The sequence below is a fragment of the Neoarius graeffei genome, chromosome 4 (assembly GCF_027579695.1).
Source record: "Neoarius graeffei isolate fNeoGra1 chromosome 4, fNeoGra1.pri, whole genome shotgun sequence".
In the NCBI taxonomy this organism is placed as follows: domain Eukaryota; kingdom Metazoa; phylum Chordata; class Actinopteri; order Siluriformes; family Ariidae; genus Neoarius; species Neoarius graeffei.
Window position 1 is genome coordinate 75,574,545 of NC_083572.1, and position 19,940 is coordinate 75,594,484.

The following is a 19,940-nucleotide window of genomic DNA, read 5'->3' on the forward strand; positions in this document are numbered from 1 at the left end:
AGGGCAAGTGTTAAAACGGTGACAAAGACAAAAGTTGGGAGACACTCCCCATTTAAAGAGATATCTAGATTAATTCAGTAATAATCCAATTTGTTTTGCGTCCATATGAGCATCTGAAGCTATGGTATATCTTACTGTTGTTCTCGAAAGATCCTGAAGCAGTGCTCTTGCTCTTTGGCTCTGTACGAGCTGCTGCCCCCATACTGATGCTTGCTTTGCTGCTCAATGTGCTCTTGGGTTTGTTTGCTTTATTAATGGGGCTGGGAAATAAACAGAAAGAGGTGCTAAGTAACTAACAAATATTAAGAAACTGTACAAGTAAGAAAAATCCGAATTAAGTGTTTGCAAAATTACGCAAATAACATGTATATACACTTTATGGCCAAGTTTGTGGAGAGCTGAAACACATACCCATATGTGGGCCTTCCCCAAACTGTTGCCACAAAGTTGAAAGCACACATTTGTAGAAAATGTCTCTGTACGCTATAACATTACAGTTTCCCTTCACTGGAACTAAGGAGCCCAAACCTGTTCCAGCATGATAACAATTATACGTACAAAGTGAGGTAAAGGACATGGTTTGCCACGGAAGAATTCGAGTGGCCTGCACTAAGCCCTGCCCTCAATCCTACTGAACACCTTTGGGATGAACTGGAACACTGACCGCGTGCCAGGCCTCTTCACCCAAAATCACTAATGCTTTTGTGGCTGAATGGGCAAATCCCCACAGCCATGCTCCAAAACCTAGTGGAAACCTTGGAACATGATCTTCAAAAGAGGACATATGGGTGTAGTGATCAGGTGTCCACAAAGTTTTGGTGAGTGTGTTTTACCATCATTTCCAACTATAAAGATACATTTTTGTATCCTTACCGATGTTCAAAACCTACAGATACTGAATCAGAACAAGTACTATCAGGCATACTTGAGTAATTTTAGCTATTGCAGAACAGAACCATGAGCTAATATAGCCCATAAAGTTATGCAAGCTCACCTATTCGTCTTGTCCTTCTCTGGTTTCTGGACAGGTTTGGTCAGAGGAGCTTTTGCTGTCGCCATGGCTTGGGGTTTTGGCCTGAGAACTAGAAAAGCATAACAGCTTACTGGGTTATGAAGAGAGCATATAAATTGTGCCTGTAGAATCTTACACAAGTATTTATGCAGAAACAAATATTGGGGTTACTGTTATTTAAATATAAATTTGAATGTGAAATATGTGCAGGTAACAAAGAAAAATGTGAAATGAACTGCTGAATCGTTGGTCAGTGAATGAGACAGGTGGACAGAGATGTGGGACAGAGCCGAGATAATGGGGGTGAGGTTACAGGATCTAGTACGGTCAACAGGGGACATAGGATGAGGCCTGGGATGTTAAAAATACAGCATTAAAAGATTTTCGATCTGTGAGAAACGCTGAACTATAATAGGTGATGTGCTTGTCCAGTAAAAATAGTAGTGTTATTAACTGTATGAGCTACATTTATACAATATATTTAGTTAGTTAATATTAATTAGTATTATTACTAATTAGACACATCGAAAAGTGATTACTGGCTGCAAGCTGGGTTTAGTTTTCTTTTACAGTCCCTTGTGCTACCTCTTTCACTGCTTTTACTTTGTTTTTTGGAAGAACGGGGCATGAGAGAATACTCTTTTCACTGAAGGAGACACGTATCATTTAAAAAGCAGTGAAAATTACATGGACCAAGGGATTCATTTGTCACACCCCAGTGTCCTTTGTTCTTTAGGCTTCGGGCTCAGCTTGAGCTATTGTTTGGACTGTGAAAGGTCTTAGAGCTTTACACAGACAGCACATGCGCGCGCACACACACCACACAGCTTGGCATGCAGTTTGCACAGTGCTAAACTAGTAGGTTATGTACATGACTAAGAGCCTGGCATTTCCACATGTGGGGTAAGAGGGAAATTATGAAAAAAAATTTTTTATTTCCATCTGAACTGTTCCTTAAACCAAAACTACTGATTATGCTTAATTTTTAACCATATAAAATTATACTGCTGGACATCAGACATCTGAATTTTTAGCTTCTTAACATCACTACTGGTGACAAACACCGGATATCAGCCAGACTCAAATCCCCATTTCAGTAAAGCAAAACCCTGTATCATAGTTTTGTTTTGCTGACCGAAACAGTCACAGTGGTAACACTATTGATCTAACTATTCTATCTAGGCCTTAAATTAAATGCAAAGAGGGCATGAAGAAAATGGTTCAGCTATAAAGGTGACCATGGTCAAACCTTGGCTGCTGTTATTCCGGGGACTGCTAACACTGCTCTCTGGTGTGACACTGCCCGATGTAGAGGGTGTGGTTTGGGAACACTGGGCATTCCCAAGGCTGTCGGAGGTGGAGTCATGAATTGAGTCCTTCCCTGATGCTGTGGTTTTGCTTGCTTTAGCTTTACTCGCTGCCCCAGTCACCCCAGTGTGGGCAGATTTGGGCCTGGCACGTGGTGCCACACTTTTTTCCTGTAGTGATTTGCCTGTTGTGCCATTAGCTGTAGAATTTTCCCGCCGGACCGTGGGGCCAACGCTGCCGTTGAGCACGGCTTTAGTGGTGGAGGGTGGTTTCTTTTTAGCTGGGCTGCTGGTCTTGGCCCGGCTTGAGTCAGTGGTGCCAGGTTTGGGTTTTGTGGCAGCTGTTGGGCCCAGACTATCAGACTTCATGGCACTCGTGGCTGCTACGGCGGTTTCAGCAGAGGGACGTGGGCCCCTGGGGGCCTTCACAGGCCGAGAGGTTGGAGGACTCTCACACGGAGAGGATGAGCCTGAAGGACATTTCCCAGGCTTTTGCTGGAGAAGGAAGAAGAGGGAAAATTGAAAAATGTACTGAACTGTTCCTTTAAACTAAATTTTTGATCGTATAAGAGTTCTTTGATCATCAGACATCACAAATTTGATCATGAACAAATACAGAAACACTTCATAACAGTGTTGTTTAATTCTCAGTTCTGATAGGTCAGCTGATTAATTTTCAGCAACTAGACAGTAGTGGCAGCTGCAAAATTTAATGTGCTCGTTGTACTGTTATTTCAATAGCAACCACTTACACAGGGACTTGGACGGTGACCACTTCATCTAAACAGGTTTGAAAAAGTGTGTGTAATCATTGATCTGCTGATGGTTTGTGAGTAGACATTTTAGATTTTTGGAAGGAATCTCCAGTGTCTGTGCTTTGCGACGGTCAGATTGAAAGCTGTAACAAAATTTTGTAATACAGGAAATGCTTCAGAATAAAGGGCTCTCAAGTTTCTCATAACAAGCTGCATTGTGTGTGTCTCTCAACTTTTTTTTTTTTTTTGGGGGGGGGGGGGGGGGGGGAGAAGACTGGTGAGGGAACGACTATAAATTGCTGTTATAAGTAAGGAACAAACCCATTTTGCAATATGATCCACAACATTGAATGCAACTATAAACAAATATTGTTCGAACACGTTTAAATTAATAAAAATGGTAACTCAGTTGGCAAAGTTGCTGTGGTAGAAGAGGAGTAAAACACTTCAGGACATGCTGTTATTGCAAAGTAATCAACTTTGCATCTCACCACCCCGGAGTTTAACATTTTCTCTAGAACAGCACTCCCCATCATGTTTTATTCCATCGCTCTCTGGAGTATAAAACACACACACCTGGAATTCACTTTATTAGGAGGGTTTGTCTCATCACTTTTTCTATGATGGTGCTCATTTGTGCTCATAGGGGTGGCACAGTGGTGTAGTGGCTAGCAGTCACCTCACAGGAAGAAGGTTCTGGGTTCGAGTCCAGTGGCTGGCAGGGGCCTTTCTGTATGGAATTTGCATGTTCTCCTCGGTTTCCTCCAGGTGCTCTGGTTTTCCCCACAGTGGCTACTCCAACTTGTCCATGGTGTGTGTGTGTGTGTGTGTGTGTGTGTGTGTGTGTGTGTGTGTGTGTGTGTGTGAGAGAGAGAGAGAGAGAGTGTGTGAGAGAGAGAGAGAGAGAGAGAATATGGTCGTTTCCCCTCCGTTGCGGCAGGAAGGGCATCCGGTGTAAAACCATACTCCAATTAATATGACGACATATAGATCAATAGAGTCCACATGGCAGCGATATGGGACAAGCTGGAAGAAGTGAGTGAATGCTCATTTGTGCCATGGAACTTTCTCTTTCCATAACCAATTATACTAATGCAAAAATTATTATACAGATGATAATCACTTTACTGCATCAGTCACAGCGCCCGCTATAGAAATGTGTATTTTGCACCACTGTTTGCCACATGGACCAGCACAAGAAAAGTAGGAATAACAAATGTAGAATATAAATGGAAAGTGCATGAGAAATTCAATAGTAAGCAGGGGAAGGGGGGGGGGGGGGGGGGGGGACCCATTCAGCCTTATAGCCTGGATTCAATGACTTCCTGTCAACCACAACAAGATTGCCACAGTAATGCCCTACAGAGATGCAGGGACTTTTGCAAGGCGTCCACACGTCAGAGGCAATTTTCCTACAGAACACCCGACTAAAGCCCCGTCTACACGATCATACATTTGTCCATGAACATCGTCATACAAATGTATGATTATGTTCATGGACAAATGTATAATCGTGTGGACGGTTTTCCCAACAAACTTGAACATCATACTTGTATGACGTTGTATGATGTTCAAATTTTTAGAATCGTGTTTCTACATTCCAACAAATGTTCACAACGTCTTAGAACATTTTGGGTCATCCACCAATCAGATTGTTAATTCGGGTCATGTGATCTACACTGCCTGTCCTGTGACATACAAAATGTATGATCATGTGGACAGAAATCCACAACATGGTCATACAAACTTGAACATCATCATACATTTGTATGATAATGTTTTGGACAAATGTATGATCGTGTAGATGGGGCTTAAGCTTAAAAACACTGCCGAGAGCTCATTAAAACACACCCACATTCAATGACTCCGATTCGGTTCCTCATGTCCTCTGAATTAAACATAGTGCATGTGTGTGGGTTTATAGCAGACTCTTCAAAGAGAGCTCATGCGATAGTAATTCTGCACACAGCCACTGTAGTCGTAACAATGCAGCAGCATATTCTTGGTGAATTCATCTCAGTCATTTACTAGCCATTTGCAAACTGGTGACAGAAGCGTGGCCTCTTTACCTGTCGCTCTCATTAAAGAGGCGTGGCCTTACTTTTTTTTCCCCTCCCCCAAATCAAACTTTCTGCACAACACTGAATCCCATCGTTTCACATTTCAAACAGCTTTAACCTGTATATTAACCATGTATGCTAATGTACATTAAACATACACAGGTGATAGTAATATGGAAAATTACCTGAGAGCTGGAAAAGACGGGCTTTTTACTCAGTCTTCTGCAGTCTCCAGTATCAAGAGTAGCTTTATGTGGTGATGGAAGGGAACAGAGAACACAAAACATTCATAGTAGAAATGCAGTTACTAAAAACAGGTCAGTTTAACCCTAATTACATTAATATATTGTTGTTTTTTTTTTAATTCCATCCACATTCATTGGATATGAACAATCATGCGCTCTGATTGGCTACTCTACCACTAGGATATCAGCTCATATACCGTGAATAGAGAACAACAAAATGGTGGAGCATATTGCTGAACCCACCGAGGATGAAATAAAAACTACTCAAACCCACGCCCAAAAAAGGGCAACAAAATATGGAAAAGTATTTGATTTTAAAGAACGTCTCCCCCCCAAGAATAATTATTAGGGAGCATCAGTTGCCCTCACTTTCATAAAATCTGAAGCATTTTTGTTTGGGTGTTCCTTTTCACCAATAAAGACATCCTGTAAAATTTTTTGACCATATTCAAAAGTCTAATGGTGGCACCATGAGGTTCATTTTTTGCCAAAAAACGCTTATTTTATGTTTTCGCGTAAGGTTTGAAATGAATCACAATGTTGGACTCCATTTATTGATTTCTTGTGAGCCAGAGATCATGTTAAGAACCTTTGCAAGGGATTGAGAAGCATTAATGTGATTCATAATACATTTGTATTGTTTAAAAGTAGTTGAACAATGATTCAATGAGCAGCTAAAACTCAAACTGTGCTTGATAATATATTTAGAATATGTACTAAAAATGTGTATCTAAGATATTTGGTATACTCTATAAGGTGCCATAATGTTTCATGAAAAGTGATCGAAATTTTGTCATAAAAGTCATAAAATAGCAGCTTTTTCCATAACTTTGAGCTCCTGGTGCCACCATTAAACTTTTGAATTGTCAAAATATTTCACCCAGTGTGTTTTCTTACCAAAAGGAACATAAAAACAAAAATGCATCATGATCGGAGGAACTTTTCATTTTTAGGGGGCAACTGATGCACCCTAATAATTATTATAGCATTTTTCACAAATTGCTACGGTCATTTCGCCGGTTTGTTTACCCTCCAAGTGGAAATGATTGTCAGACGTTTTGTTTAAAGTTTTTATTTATCGAATTTGCAAAAAATAAAAATGCTCCATTTCTCAAAATCCAGGGAATGTGGATAGAATAAAACAGTCATTCCACTCAATCTCCTCGTACATGGCTTATAGCCGACGAGGTGTGTATGACTCGATTTCGTGGAATAACTTGGACTACGTTCAGACTGCACCCTGAAACGACCCATATCCGATTTTTTTGCCCATATGCGACCTGTATCCGATTTGTTATTGACAATCTGAACGACACACATCCGATTTTTTCACACGCGACCCAGGCCGCTTGGATACGTGGTCCTAAATCCGATGCATATCCGATATTTTCACATGCGACTGCAGTCTGACCGGACAGGTCGCATTCATGCGACCTACACGTCATCAACAAGAGACAAACGTCACTATTCTGCATTGGCTAATCCCGCCTCTTTGGTGGAAAACAACAACATTTGTACAGTTTTCAGAATTTAAATAGACTTTTATAGAATTGATCAAGCTAATGGTGGATTTGGTAGGGACCTGTATGTTAAATCATCCTGTATTACAAGACAAGATTGTTCTGGAAATTTCCAGTAACTTGACACCTTCGGTCTCATTAGTCTGCTGTTAATCAGATTATTGTGTGAGTTCCGCCGCCACCACCACAAAAACCACATCGCCAGGTCTCGCCTCATCTCCATGCTTTACTTGCAAATTTGAAGAGTGCGCTTTTTTTTGTTTATGTATTACGTAGATGTGCTTATTACGTGTCAATTTGCGCATGCGGGACACTTTTGGGTCGTTTTCCGTTCATATAGGAGATCGCATACAAGTCTCATATAATTGGTAATGTGAACGGCCTAACAAAAAAAAAATCGGATTTCACAACAAATCGGATATGGGTCGTTTCAGGTTGCAGTCTGAAAGTAGTGATAAACATACTAACATCCTTCACAATCCATGCACAAACACACTCGCGCAGTTCTATACATTTTACTATAATGTGAAAATCAAATTGCATCATTTCTCAAACACAAGTCAGACACAAGCTGAATGGCTTCTTATAGACCAAAGCCAAAACGAGCGCAATATTCCTAACTGCATCCCCCCCAATACGTTTGACTGCATTTCCCTTATATGCGCAGGACATTTGTCTTTCATCCACATAAAATTAGAAGAATACCCCCCCCCACACCATTACATTCCATTGCTAATCCAATCTGGCAAGCAGATGCGCTAATGCTCTTCAGCAATAGATAACATGGTAACGAGATGGATTTTTCCAGATTGTGATCCCATCCTTTCAAGATCAAAGGCATGGTGCATCAAAATACAGAGAATTTAGGAGTACAGTAACACACCTCTTTGAAGGAAATACCAAATGCCTCCATCTGTGTGAGTGATTGTATACAGACATACATTTGCATGTCACACCATGAGCTATACAGTGTACAGGTACTTCATTATACTTGAAGCCATTTCCATGATACTGTTTCTCAAACATGAACACGCTTCTGCCCCATGTAAAAAAAACCTTGTGAATATCTGTAGTTTTGTGGACACCTGCAGCAAAACACTACAGCTTTTTTTTTTTTTTTTAAATGTGAGCAACATCACAAATATTATTAGACCATATTGTGACCTTTATTGTGATAGAGGTACAGTATACTCTATTGCCCAGCCCTTCTGATAAAGCCATAATTCACATGTATGCTTTTAAATACAACCCCATGGGGGAATGCATTATTTCTAGATAATGTAAGGAACATTATTTCTAGATGCTCGAGATTGTCAATGGAGCCAGGTTGAACCTCCTACACTGGCCCTTTAAATCTGCTGAGCCCAGCGCATTCTAGCCTTAATGTTACTCTCCATCAAGCTGCTACAGAGCCGCATTAGCATGTGTATGAAACGCTTTCATTCTCGTACACGACCACTGAACACAGAAGCCGGATAGAAAAGGTGTTAACCATGACTGATACAAAGACCAAGCTTCGTTACTGCACTAGTGTGCGCACACACACACACACACACACACTGCAGTCAGAACTCAAATCAAAGAAGCAGCTGCTGCTTGATCTTCCTCTTCTCTTATTCTTCAATAAACAGTCCTTTCATTTTGCATGTGGATGTGTGTATACTCCTATCTTTTTCTTACCTGCGAGTATCCGTTCCCGGTGTCTGGGATGCAGGGTTTCCCATCCTCTCGTGTGTCTCACTGCAAAGACCGACTGAAGCAGAAAGGTCCAGAGCCGTGCACGCAGCAAACACACCTCGCGTCTGAAGGGCTGGAGCACAACCAGTAAGTGAGTGAAAGCAAGAGGGAGTGTGAGAAGCAAAAAAAAAAAAAAAAGGGAGGGGAGCTGGAGACCAGAACAGCAGGGAAAGAGGAGCCAATGTGCAGCTGCTTGCAGAGCCAGGTCGCCTTGGCAACCCTCCCCACACCCTCCCAGAATTCCTCTTGAGCCGCAGCAATGATGTCAGCAGCCGCGGCTGCCTGTAGCTCTACCTTCAGTAACTCCGATTATTTTGGAAAGCCTCTCCAAATTTCCCCTCACTCTTTTAATTAAGATTTCTGTTTTGCAGTCTTTCTTGACTGAGGGCTGAAGATCTACTGAGTAACCGTCATATCCCCAAACATACAAGTTAAGAGGAGTGAGAGAGCAGGAAAAGAAAACGAAAAAAAAAATGAGCTGGCTGACATTCATTTCGTCAAAAGTTTCACATAAAATTCCACATTCAGTATGGCATACAGTGCACTCAATGTACAGTACTGTGCAAAAGTCTTCGGTGTGCGCGCGCACACTAAATGAAATAAAGTCGATATTTGATGTGACAACCCTTTGTTAAAAAAAAAAAAAAAAAAAAAAAGGGATCAGGTATAATTGCTGCAGTTTTATAAGGAAATTATCTGCAAGCTCTATTGAGCATAATAAATAAATAAATAAATAAAAAGTAAAAAAAACCTCTTTCTTGGATTAGTTGTGCTGATACTGTATATAAATGATATTATTGCAGTATGCTGGGTGGGGGTAGTGGGGTAGTTTGGAGAGCAACGTTGGTAAGTGTGTGTGTTTGTGTATATGTCTATTGTGTATATGTTTAGTGTGTGTATTCAAGTCCTGTTTTTCTTTTTTGGTATTGTCATTAGGACCCCCTTGAAAATGAGATGCCACATCTCAAGGGGTTATCCTCAAAATAAATAAATAAAATAAATAAATAAATAAATAAATAAAATAAAATAAAAAATATAAGCATCTTCCAGAATCAGCCACAGTTCTTCTGGACACTGTCACAATCGCTACTTATTTTTGCAGCAAAACCCAGAAGCCTTCATTATGTATCTCCCCCCGAGAAGTTGTCTGACATACAAAACATTTTAATTGTGTGCTGGAAAACTAATGCTTGGAAATCTAATGTGTCTTTGTACCAACTTGATAATGTAGATGGCATTAAAAAAAAAAAAAAAAAAGCCACCACACACACCCCAGGGTGCTTCAGACTTTTGCACAGTACTGCATGTCAAAGGCACAGGTGTTCTACTGATAGAGAGATTTTGTCCAAAATGCCCAGGTTTTTTTTTTTGCTAATTTCACCACCTCTGCATTAATTACTGAATGTCTTCATCTATAGGAAGCTATAGATACATTAACAGAACGGGGTATGGTCGTTTCATCCACGGTTCTATTTTTAGTGTCACTTTATCATAACGCGTCCTCGGTCAGGGACATTTAAGCTCTGCATTAATCTCAAGAACAAATGAGGCTCTTATTCTCCTGGCACCTGCCATCACAGACAACACAATGACACACCAACCACCAGCTATCACTGGGAGTTATAGAAGGTAGTGCCCCTTTTACAGACTCCTAAACATGCTGATATGTTGAGTGGAAATACAGGTATTAAAATACGTACTTCAATAAACACCTGATTACTCCTCATTCAGTGAAACACAAATCCCAGCACATGCTTAATAGTGGACAAGTGTAAAGTGTTGGTTTATAAAGCAGATACAACAAAGCGGCTTAAGAGGGATTGGAATGAGATTAGCTTTGATCAGAGTGGAATGTAATTTTCATGCTTCCTCTTGATTGGCCGTTTCATTGTTTACCTCAAGGTTCTCTTGCTCCTGATAGGCTGATTCTGCTGTCAGCAGGTCTGTGTCTGACTGTCCGCTCAGTTGGTCCACTGCGCTGAAGAGTTCACAGCAGTTCTCCACGGTCACGCCTTCCCACACAGCTACACACACCTTCCTCAGCAGTGTTGGGTCACGTGTAAACTCCTCCCTCTGAGACAGCCAATTCATGTCACAGTTACAAAACACACCTATAGACAGCGTGACTGTTTCTAGGAGATCAGATCTCTATAGAGGAGCTAAGTGGTGTGTGACACTCAGGGTTGGTTTATGCATGCGTGTGTGTTCCTACCCTGTGGATACCATGGAAGATGGTAATGCATGCGTGTGTGTTCCCACCTTACAGAGGTTATGGAAAGCTGGTGTGCGCGCGCGTATATGCGCTCTTACCCTGCGGAGGCTGTGGAAGGCAGTGGTGTGTATTACTCGGGGCAGATGTGCGACAATGATGTGTAAACAATGCTCCTGTAACTTGGTGGCCAAACACACAACCTGCTTCGCCCACTTCACCTCTGGCAAAGAGCCAATCAGCTGCTCAGTACCACACAGCACCGACACCGCAGTCTGCACCGTCTGCAACACACACAAACACACTTCTTTTGCACCCCACCAAAAAAAAAAAAAAAATCTCCATTTTACACACACACACACACCCCTCCTCTACAATGGAAACATTACACACACTCATCCATATTTCAGCTGATAAACCAGCAGTGTAATGGATAGCATGTAAAAGAGGCTCCACGTTTAGCAGTGACCATTTCCTAGTGTAATTTAATCTCCTCCAGCAGTGTTTACGTGTGTGTGCAAGAAATGGAAAGCAGCCAGATTATGACTGCAGAGGTCATGGGCCAGCTGTTTGTAGCTGCAGAGACTAACTCAATTAAAGGCTCTAATTACTCCACAGTCATTCATTTAAGCAGCTGTGGATCAAGACGCAACCAGGGCTCGTGAATCATTTCCTGCCCTGTGGGCAGACACATGGACAATGGGTATGCAGATCCTGTGGTTGTGTGCGTCTCTCTCTCTCTCACCATGTTTTTAGTGACTGTGTTAAAACAATCTCGCTGTAGCTCAGGAGGAAGGATGGAGAAGCCCCTTTCTGACCAGCACTTCACAAAATGCTCAGCTACCCATCTGAGAACAGAAAGAACATGGAAAAATGATAAAAATTCACTAGATCAGAACAGCTAAAACTAAACAGAAGAGCTTGGAGGAGAGTTAAGGCTAACTAGTGCCCGTTTGCCCATGAACCACGAGTTAAAACCTACCCAGAGTAGTACTGCTAACCAGAACAGCTCATAGCACAGATTAAAAACTAATAAGCAGGTTTGAGAACAGCTTGTTTAATCCAAAACAGTTCTTACACGCTAACCAGAACAGCTGAGAAAACTACTGGGTGCTAAGTGGAACAGCCTGACGACAGCTGTTTGCTAAACAGCTCCGAGTATGCTGGGCTGCCACTTCTCACCAGTTTTATACCCCACAGACCCGAGTGTGAGAAAGGTGCAATAGAAAATGTTCTTTTGTTTTTACTATTAAAGCTAAACGGCTCGGAGGCATATTAATATCCGTGAAAGCAGCTCTGTGCTGTGAAGTGTTCTCGACGTTGCGGCTCTTTGTGGCTGACTCATCGCTCACTCCTACTTACAGCACAGGCAGGATGAAAACATCAGGGACTCGCTCACACTTACGTGCCTTTATGTCATGTCTTAGGCTTTGGAAAAATCCAGACCTACTCTCTAATGCATCTATGAGCTGGTTTTCCGTATTAGAGAAACGAACAGACCCACAACATTTAACAGCAACAGGACGAAAACGTGCTATATTAGTGTGCCAAATCTGATGGGACACCCCCCCCCAAAAAATCAGGTACTGGTAGAAATGGCGTTTTCAGATACCCATTACATTATACCAGCTCCACATACTATAAGATTTTAAACATGATCAATGATACACATCTACAAGATTTTAACAAGGTCAGGAAGAATTTGTTTGCTGCATATAAATTGATTCCCATCAAAATATTCAGGACAAACTGGTGGGATAAACCGACCTACTTTTGGTTTGCCGCATGATCTCAAAACAGTGTGTGCTAAACAGTATATTTACTGAACTGCAGTTTCGAACATCTAATGCACAAGTATGCTCTCACTGCCTGCAGCCCAGAATATGCCTTTCAGTTAATTATCCTCTTGAAATAAAATACAGAAAAATACCACGGCTGCATGACATGCATGTTCAAGTGTATCATCATGTTGCAACATATATTACATTACACGGACACGAGCGTTTTACTGGGAAATATGCCACTTGTATTTCATACGAGCTACATTGAGGACATGGAGAACAAAAACCGTGACAATTTTCTGTCACTTGTGAGGATATCAATGAATTGTTTTAAAGATTTTTTTGGGGGGGCTTTTTTCACCTTTATTGGATAGGACAGTGTAGAGACAGGACAGGAAATGAGCGGGAGAGAGAGACGGGGAGGGATCGGAAAATGACCTCGGGTCGGAATCGAACCCGGGTCCCCGGATTTATGGTATGGCACCTTAGCCACGACGCCCCATCGATGAATTGTTTTGATAAATTTGGGTACTTTTTTTTTTGGGGTGAATGTGTCTATACAAAATAAATAAAAAATATCACACTGTGGCTTGAAGATATGAAGTTCATCTTCTCGTGTTGAAAAACTCATTTTTCATACGAAATACATTGCGGATCTCAGGGACACATTTTCCGATATTTCACTCCGATGAGGTCACTCCCAGTGTTTTCATGCTGACTAGACACATGCTGTCAAAATGACGATCTGGTTCAAAATTAATTATTTTTATTAACGTACATTTTTTTGTGGATGTGCCTATATAATATAAAGAACATTACACCATGGCACAAAGATATGAAGTTTATATCTTCTCATGTTGAAAATATTTTCACTCATGAACAGAGGTGGACAGTAATGAAGTACTTCTGACTTTAACTTCACTACATTTGAAAGGCAAATATACTTTTCACTGCACTACATTTCTATCCAGGTCCTCGTTACTCAGCAGCGTTATTTGAACACGATTAGTTGATGGCAGAATGGAAGGAGGCGGTTCTTCTGGAGAACACACACACCCATGGCCCATGAACCCATGTTTGTTTTCTGAAAGGATTAAAAATTCGTTTCGTTTTAAAGGTTCGCTTTATTTGCTGAAAACGAACCACATCACGGCCAACAAAAACTCGCCGTCCAACCTGCGGAAGCATATTGAGGTCTGTAAACATTTTATTCCAAGAGAAAGCTTTTAGTGAAGTTGTCTGTGCTTTTAGCGATAACACTACAATAGCCATGCAGTCTGGTTAGTCAAATGACTTTCTACGGATTTGCCCGCCAAGCTGCCATCGCCTTGTCCATGGCTAACGTTAACACATAGCTAGTTAACTTGGACACTGTTCGTTAGCATGTACAACCCCGATTCCAAAAAAGTTGGGACAAAAGCACAAATTGTAAATAAAAACGGAATGCAATAATTTACAAAATCTCAAAAACTGATATTGTATTCACAATAGAACAGACAACATATCAAAATGTTGAAAGTGAGACATTTTGAAATTTCATGCCAAATATTGGCTCATTTGAAATTTCATGACCGCAACACATCTCAAAAAAGTTGGGACAGGGGCAATAAGAGGCTGGAAAAGTTAAAGGTACAAAAAAGGAATGATGTCTCTTTCAGGGAAGACCTTGCATTTTCCAACATGACAATGCCAAACCACATACTGCATCAATTACAGCATCATGGCTGCGTAGAAGAAGGGTCCGGGTACTGAACTGACCAGCCTGCAGTCCAGATCTTTCACCCATAGAAAACATTTGGCGCATCATAAAATGGAAGATACGACAAAAAAGACCTAAGACAGTTGAGCAACTAGAATCCTACATTAGACAAGAATGGGTTAACATTCCTATCCCTAAACTTGAGCAACTTGTCTCCTCAGTCCCCAGACGTTTACAGACTGTTGTAAAGAGAAAAGGGGATGTCTCACAGTGGTAAACGTGGCCTTGTCCCAACTTTTTTGAGATGTGTTGTTGTCATGAAATTTAAAAATCACCTAATTTTTCTCTTTAAATGATACATTTTCTCAGTTTAAACATCTGATATGTCATCTATGTTCTATTCTGAATAAAATATGGAATTTTGAAATTTCCACATCATTGCATTCCGTTTTTATTTACAATTTGTACTTTGTCCCAACTTTTTTGGAATCGGGGTTGTAAAAACAGAATTACGTTAACATGAATGTTTCTTATCTGAAGTCCTTTCAGAAATGTATGTTTTAGCATAATCTTGCCAAATAAACAGAATGTAGAAATCTTTCTTTTCTAGTAGCGTTAGCTACCCAATATGATTGAGTTTGAAAAGAGAGTTTTCTAGCATGTCAGGTGGAGTTTCATTGACTAGCTAGCTTAATGTTAAACCACCATGATGGCACAGCATACGTTCATTTTGTAAATTCACATTTCTGTCTTTGGTAATGGTATTAGGTTTTGTAAGCACTGTGGCAATAATACAATGTGTTAACAGAAAATGTACTTTTAATACTTAAGTATTTTTAAAAGCAAGTAATTCAGTACTTTAACTTAAGTAAAAAAAAAATTGACCATACAACTTTCACTTATATCGGAGTAACATTTAACCAGTGGGATCTGTACTTTGACTTAAGTAATGAAGTTGGGTACTTTGTCCACCTCTGCTCATGAATATGCACACCACGTGAAGACAAACTTCATATCTTCACACAACCGTGCAAGATCCTCTCATTCATTCAAATTTTTATATATATAATTATGGCATGCCGTTCAGGAAATTAATCTTTGAATATATGGAATGAACCTCTGAATATATTGAATGAAACTGAATTCTGCCCCCTCTCCCACAGCTCGGCAGATAGACAACAGGTCCCAAGAAAGACTTGGAGGGGAGTATTAGAGTATATTGAGAAACGCTGTAAAACTCGACAAACAAAATTTACAAATTAGTTTTATATACAGAAAATACCGTTATACAAATATGATCCACGAGGGAAATGACTGTCACCATAGCTTCATTGCACATAAAAGAAGAAAACACTAATAAAACCACAAGCATTCGCCAGAGTGTTAACAAATGTCTGTTTATAAAATAGCCGCAACCAAATCCCGAGCCGACTGACTCATTTTTGCTGCAGGACGGCGGCAGTGCCTTCATGATGTCAGCCAAGTTTCATTCCATATATTCAGAGTTTCAATCTTTGAATATATGGAATGAATCCCCAAATATATGGAATGAAACTTGGCTGACGTCATGAAGGCACTGCCGCCGTCCTGCAGCAAAAATGAGTCAGTCGGCTTGGGATTTGGTTGCAGCTATTTTAAACAATAAAGACATTGTTAACACTCTGGCGAATGTTGGTGGTTTTATTAGAGTTTTCTTTTATGTGCAATGAAGCTACGGTGACAAAGTCACTTCCCTCGTGGATCATATTTGTATAACGGTATTTTCTGTATATAAAACTAATTTGTAAATTTTGTTTGTTGAGTTTTACAGCGTTTCTCAATATACTCTAATACTCCCCTCCGAGTCTTTCTTGGGACCTGTTGTCCATCTGTCGAGCTGTGGGAGCGGGGGCAGTTTCATTCCATATATTCAAAGTTTCATTCAATATATTCAAAGATATATATATGGCTTTGTTGAATACTCGACAGCATTCTACAGCATGTTGCACAGAAATAACAGACCATTGGTACAGATTAGTAGTAGAAGCAATAAAATTTATTTAAAAAAATATTAACACTATCCTGTGTCAGCCTATCAGGGCTTATTTTGCAATAATGACCAGCACGCTGTACATTGACCCTTACACAGGCAACCGTGAGAGAAGCAATACAAGACCGGTATGTTCATTGGCTGTACTTTTTTTTTTTTTGTAGTTCTTTACACATATTTACCGGACACACGAGCTGTAGAGATTGTGGAGGCCAATTGAATGGCTGATGGCAAGGCACTCGAGTATACTCCTCTGCACTCCTTCAATACGCTGCAATAATAAGAACAAACAAGTATTATTTGCAAAATCCTGTTAATTTCATTTTTAAACCTCATTCACTAGCTTCTTCTCCATCACATGACCGATAGCAATTTGGATGAAGCCTTTTGAGGTATTGTACCAAGCAAAATGTAACGTTTCCTAGGATTACTAAATTAATCTCATGATTGGAGGAGAAGATGGAGACACAAATGCATTGCAGGAAGGTGAGAAAAAGGGCAAAACCAGTCAGACAACAGCAGAATGTGCTTTAGTGTCATCTGTAAACTCCCCAGCCACTTTAATAAGAACACCTGTTCATTCATGCAGTTCTTCGATAGGCCAATCATGTGGCAGCAGTTCAATGAATCAACTCGCACTATGGCAAGGGTTTCGGTTAATGTTAAACATCAGAATGGAGAAAATGGCATATTTTGGTATCTCAACTTTCAGAAAAATCTTTTTCATCAAAATAAACTGGCTTTAAAATCTTTACTAAACTTTCTTCCCGCAGTGATCAGATCAGGTAAGGAGCCAGTTCAACAAACAAGGTGGTAGAAACAGTCTGCCTAAAAATGGCTAAAACCTTGTTAGCGGAGTACGATTTTCTCCAAATCGTGAAAGTCAGACTTTGAACAAGTTGTTGGATTGTTATGTTCCGCAGCAAAACAATAGATTCCGTTTGTAATCAGATAGCAGGAATTAAATCTAATTTCTAACAACTTTAAAAGGCTATACAGGTAGTCGTCGACTTACGACTTATGCGACTTACGACCGTCTGGTTATGACTGGCAAGTGTTTCCCAGCTGAGCGTACGACAGTTTCTGCCCCAGCTCCCGGCAGCCTCTCGCCGTGTACAACAGTTTCCGCCCCAGCTCCAGGCACACGCGCAGTCGCTCTCACACACTCCGTCATACAGTTTCCGCCCCAGCTCCTGGTTTATGAAACGAGCAAATCCTCCTGCCAGCCCGAGCGCTGCAACAGCTGCTGATGACGTAGACGACCCACAGCCAAGCACCAGTGATGCCAGCGGTCACTAAATTTTGTATTTTGCTGTGTTTTACATTTGTATTTTGGTACGTTATAAACTAAAATGTTTTCTATTTTTCACACCTGTATTTCGTATTTTTTGTTTTGTGCATATTAAACGAATTGTACTGTACGCAGTGTAGTATGCAGTGTTTGACTTAAACCAAATAATGAGCCAAGGTAATGAAATGAGAAAATGTTGATAAAATAAGACTTTAAGATGATTACAATATCATTACACATCACAATATACTTACGTTCATTTAACATAGGCCGACTTACAACCAGATCGGTTTACGACTGGTCAGTCCTAACCAAACGCAGTCGTAAGTCGACAACTACCAGTATATAAAATTTTAGCCGGAGAGACCCTTCACATGATATCATACAAACTGATTCCTGCTATGTCGACAGCAGCCTAGTGTTACAAGCCAGACTTCTAGTTATTGTGCATTACAACAGAAACTTTGACGCACCCGCATTTGTGAAATCACTTTGGTCAAAGGCATGTGCAACCAGTTCCTGAACTAAGACCAACTTGTCTAGCGCATGTTAGATTTTTTTTTTTAACCCCCCCCCCAGTACACCATTTGTGAGCATTTTAAAACCCCTTTTGTTTCAATGGAGAAACCCAACAGGAATACCACAGAAGAATCATCAAAACTTTCCAGAGACTGCTTGGTTCTGCATCATCTCCACAGAATGCAATTTTTCCATGACTTTTTTGATCGCGTGTCATATTTAGTAAATGCCCTTTATTTTGTGAATAAGCTGGTATCTGCCATGTCCTTGAGGCAAGTCTTAAATCAAGTGTGTAATAACAGCTATAGAAAAGAAACCGGCACTTCACTTGATGAAATACATGATACAGAGCTGAAGGACTCCCGGGGAAAGGAAAATTTGATTGGTCCATTTGATTTAAATTTTTTTTTTTACATTTTTAGACTTGGAGAAATTAGCAGTCAGTGAAAAGACGACCTGTTTGCCAAAAACTAAATATACAAAATTATATATATATATATATATATATATATATATATATATATATATATATATATATATATATATATATATATAAATAAAAATACCAGTTATCAAGTCCAGAATTCAGACGATACAAATGTAAAGCCCATCTTGATAATGTAATCTAATACATACTAAATGGGGCTGATTTGTGCCAACGATTTTGGTGTCTGGAAATCAAAATGAGCCATTATGAGCACAGAGCATATGATACATCCTGTCCAGGCTTTAAACGGGAGCCTGTATTCATATCTGCCTCAACAAGTGGAGCAGATGGAGCTGCGCACACTGCAGTTAGACAGTCCACAAGCTACCAAAATGCCAGCAGCAGAAGACGTGTCAGGAATCAGGCACCAGAAGCACTAAATCAAATGTGATCATAATCTTAGGTTATTTTTTTTGCTTGGTTCTGGCAAAATCTGTTCACAGAAACCATAATATAGTGCAGTTTCTTTGGACGTAGCTTTCAAAAAACAGTTTATTTGATTCAACCTTGCAGTTGCTCAGTGAGTTGATGTGAAAAAAAGTTGCACTGATGCTGTTCTCATCCGTTTCCTGTTTTCTTATTCTCATCATTGCAGGGTACATGTCTATGTAAAGCGCTTCCTTGGAGAAAGGATTTGGAAAGAAATCAGGAGGACTGAAGGGATAAGAGTGGAAACCTTGTATTCAGACTTATTTACATTAAGACATTATTACTGGAGTGTGTTCTGGTGCATTCTGGAGAACATCCAAAGCATTTGGTGGAATAAACAAACAGAAAAACGTCAGGTTTTACCTTCGGGAAGAACCTGCAATAGTCTCTGGTCAGAACCATTTCAGCCACATCCTTCAGTCCCTCCAGACCCAACATGTCTGCTGCCAGGACGACCTGACTGAGGGACAAAAAGGACAACTCACAATAGCACAGGACAGACTACTACACAGAATCGGCATCATGACATTCCTTCAAATGTGTTTAATATCACTGGAGACAGCACTACAGTAGCAGGGACTCTACCTCACATTACTCCCTGGTGGAAGGTCCAGTATGGCTCCATACATAAAGTGCAGAAGAACCTCCATCTCATCGGGGCCCAGACTAAAACACACATACAAAAGAATCTAATATACACTGCCTGGCAAAAAAAAAAAAAAAAATGTAATTTGAATTTAAATACACAAATGGTTAAGAGCCTTTGATTGGATAATTACTGCAGTGATTAACATGTTTCAACTGGCAACAGTTCTTTTAACCCTAACTGATGCAGTGAGTAGCTTCTCATTTCTTGAACC

At 40.3% G+C, this 19,940-nt stretch overlaps 1 protein-coding gene and 1 long non-coding RNA gene across 3 annotated transcripts in view; one reads left to right on the forward strand and one right to left on the reverse strand.

Moving 5' to 3' along the window:
- LOC132885257 (uncharacterized) overlaps window positions 1–19,269 on the forward strand; it is an 85,475-nt gene extending 66,206 nt beyond the window's left edge. The window contains exon 4 of the long non-coding RNA XR_009654572.1: window positions 19,247–19,269. This is a non-coding gene — a long non-coding RNA (uncharacterized LOC132885257). The remainder of the gene's footprint in view (window positions 1–19,246) is intronic.
- The window catches only part of btbd8 (BTB domain containing 8), a 69,058-nt gene that overhangs the window by 5,031 nt on the left and 44,087 nt on the right, over window positions 1–19,940 (reverse strand). For both annotated transcript variants that reach the window (XM_060919719.1, XM_060919720.1), the window contains exons 7-17: window positions 19,666–19,746; window positions 19,444–19,540; window positions 16,537–16,625; window positions 11,591–11,693; window positions 10,947–11,129; window positions 10,533–10,709; window positions 8,580–8,709; window positions 5,320–5,381; window positions 2,262–2,814; window positions 995–1,082; window positions 136–260 (exon numbers count right to left, since the gene is read on the reverse strand). In XM_060919719.1, coding sequence (XP_060775702.1) covers window positions 136–260; window positions 995–1,082; window positions 2,262–2,814; window positions 5,320–5,381; window positions 8,580–8,709; window positions 10,533–10,709; window positions 10,947–11,129; window positions 11,591–11,693; window positions 16,537–16,625; window positions 19,444–19,540; window positions 19,666–19,746 — 1,688 coding nt within the window. The remainder of the gene's footprint in view (window positions 1–135; window positions 261–994; window positions 1,083–2,261; window positions 2,815–5,319; window positions 5,382–8,579; window positions 8,710–10,532; window positions 10,710–10,946; window positions 11,130–11,590; window positions 11,694–16,536; window positions 16,626–19,443; window positions 19,541–19,665; window positions 19,747–19,940) is intronic.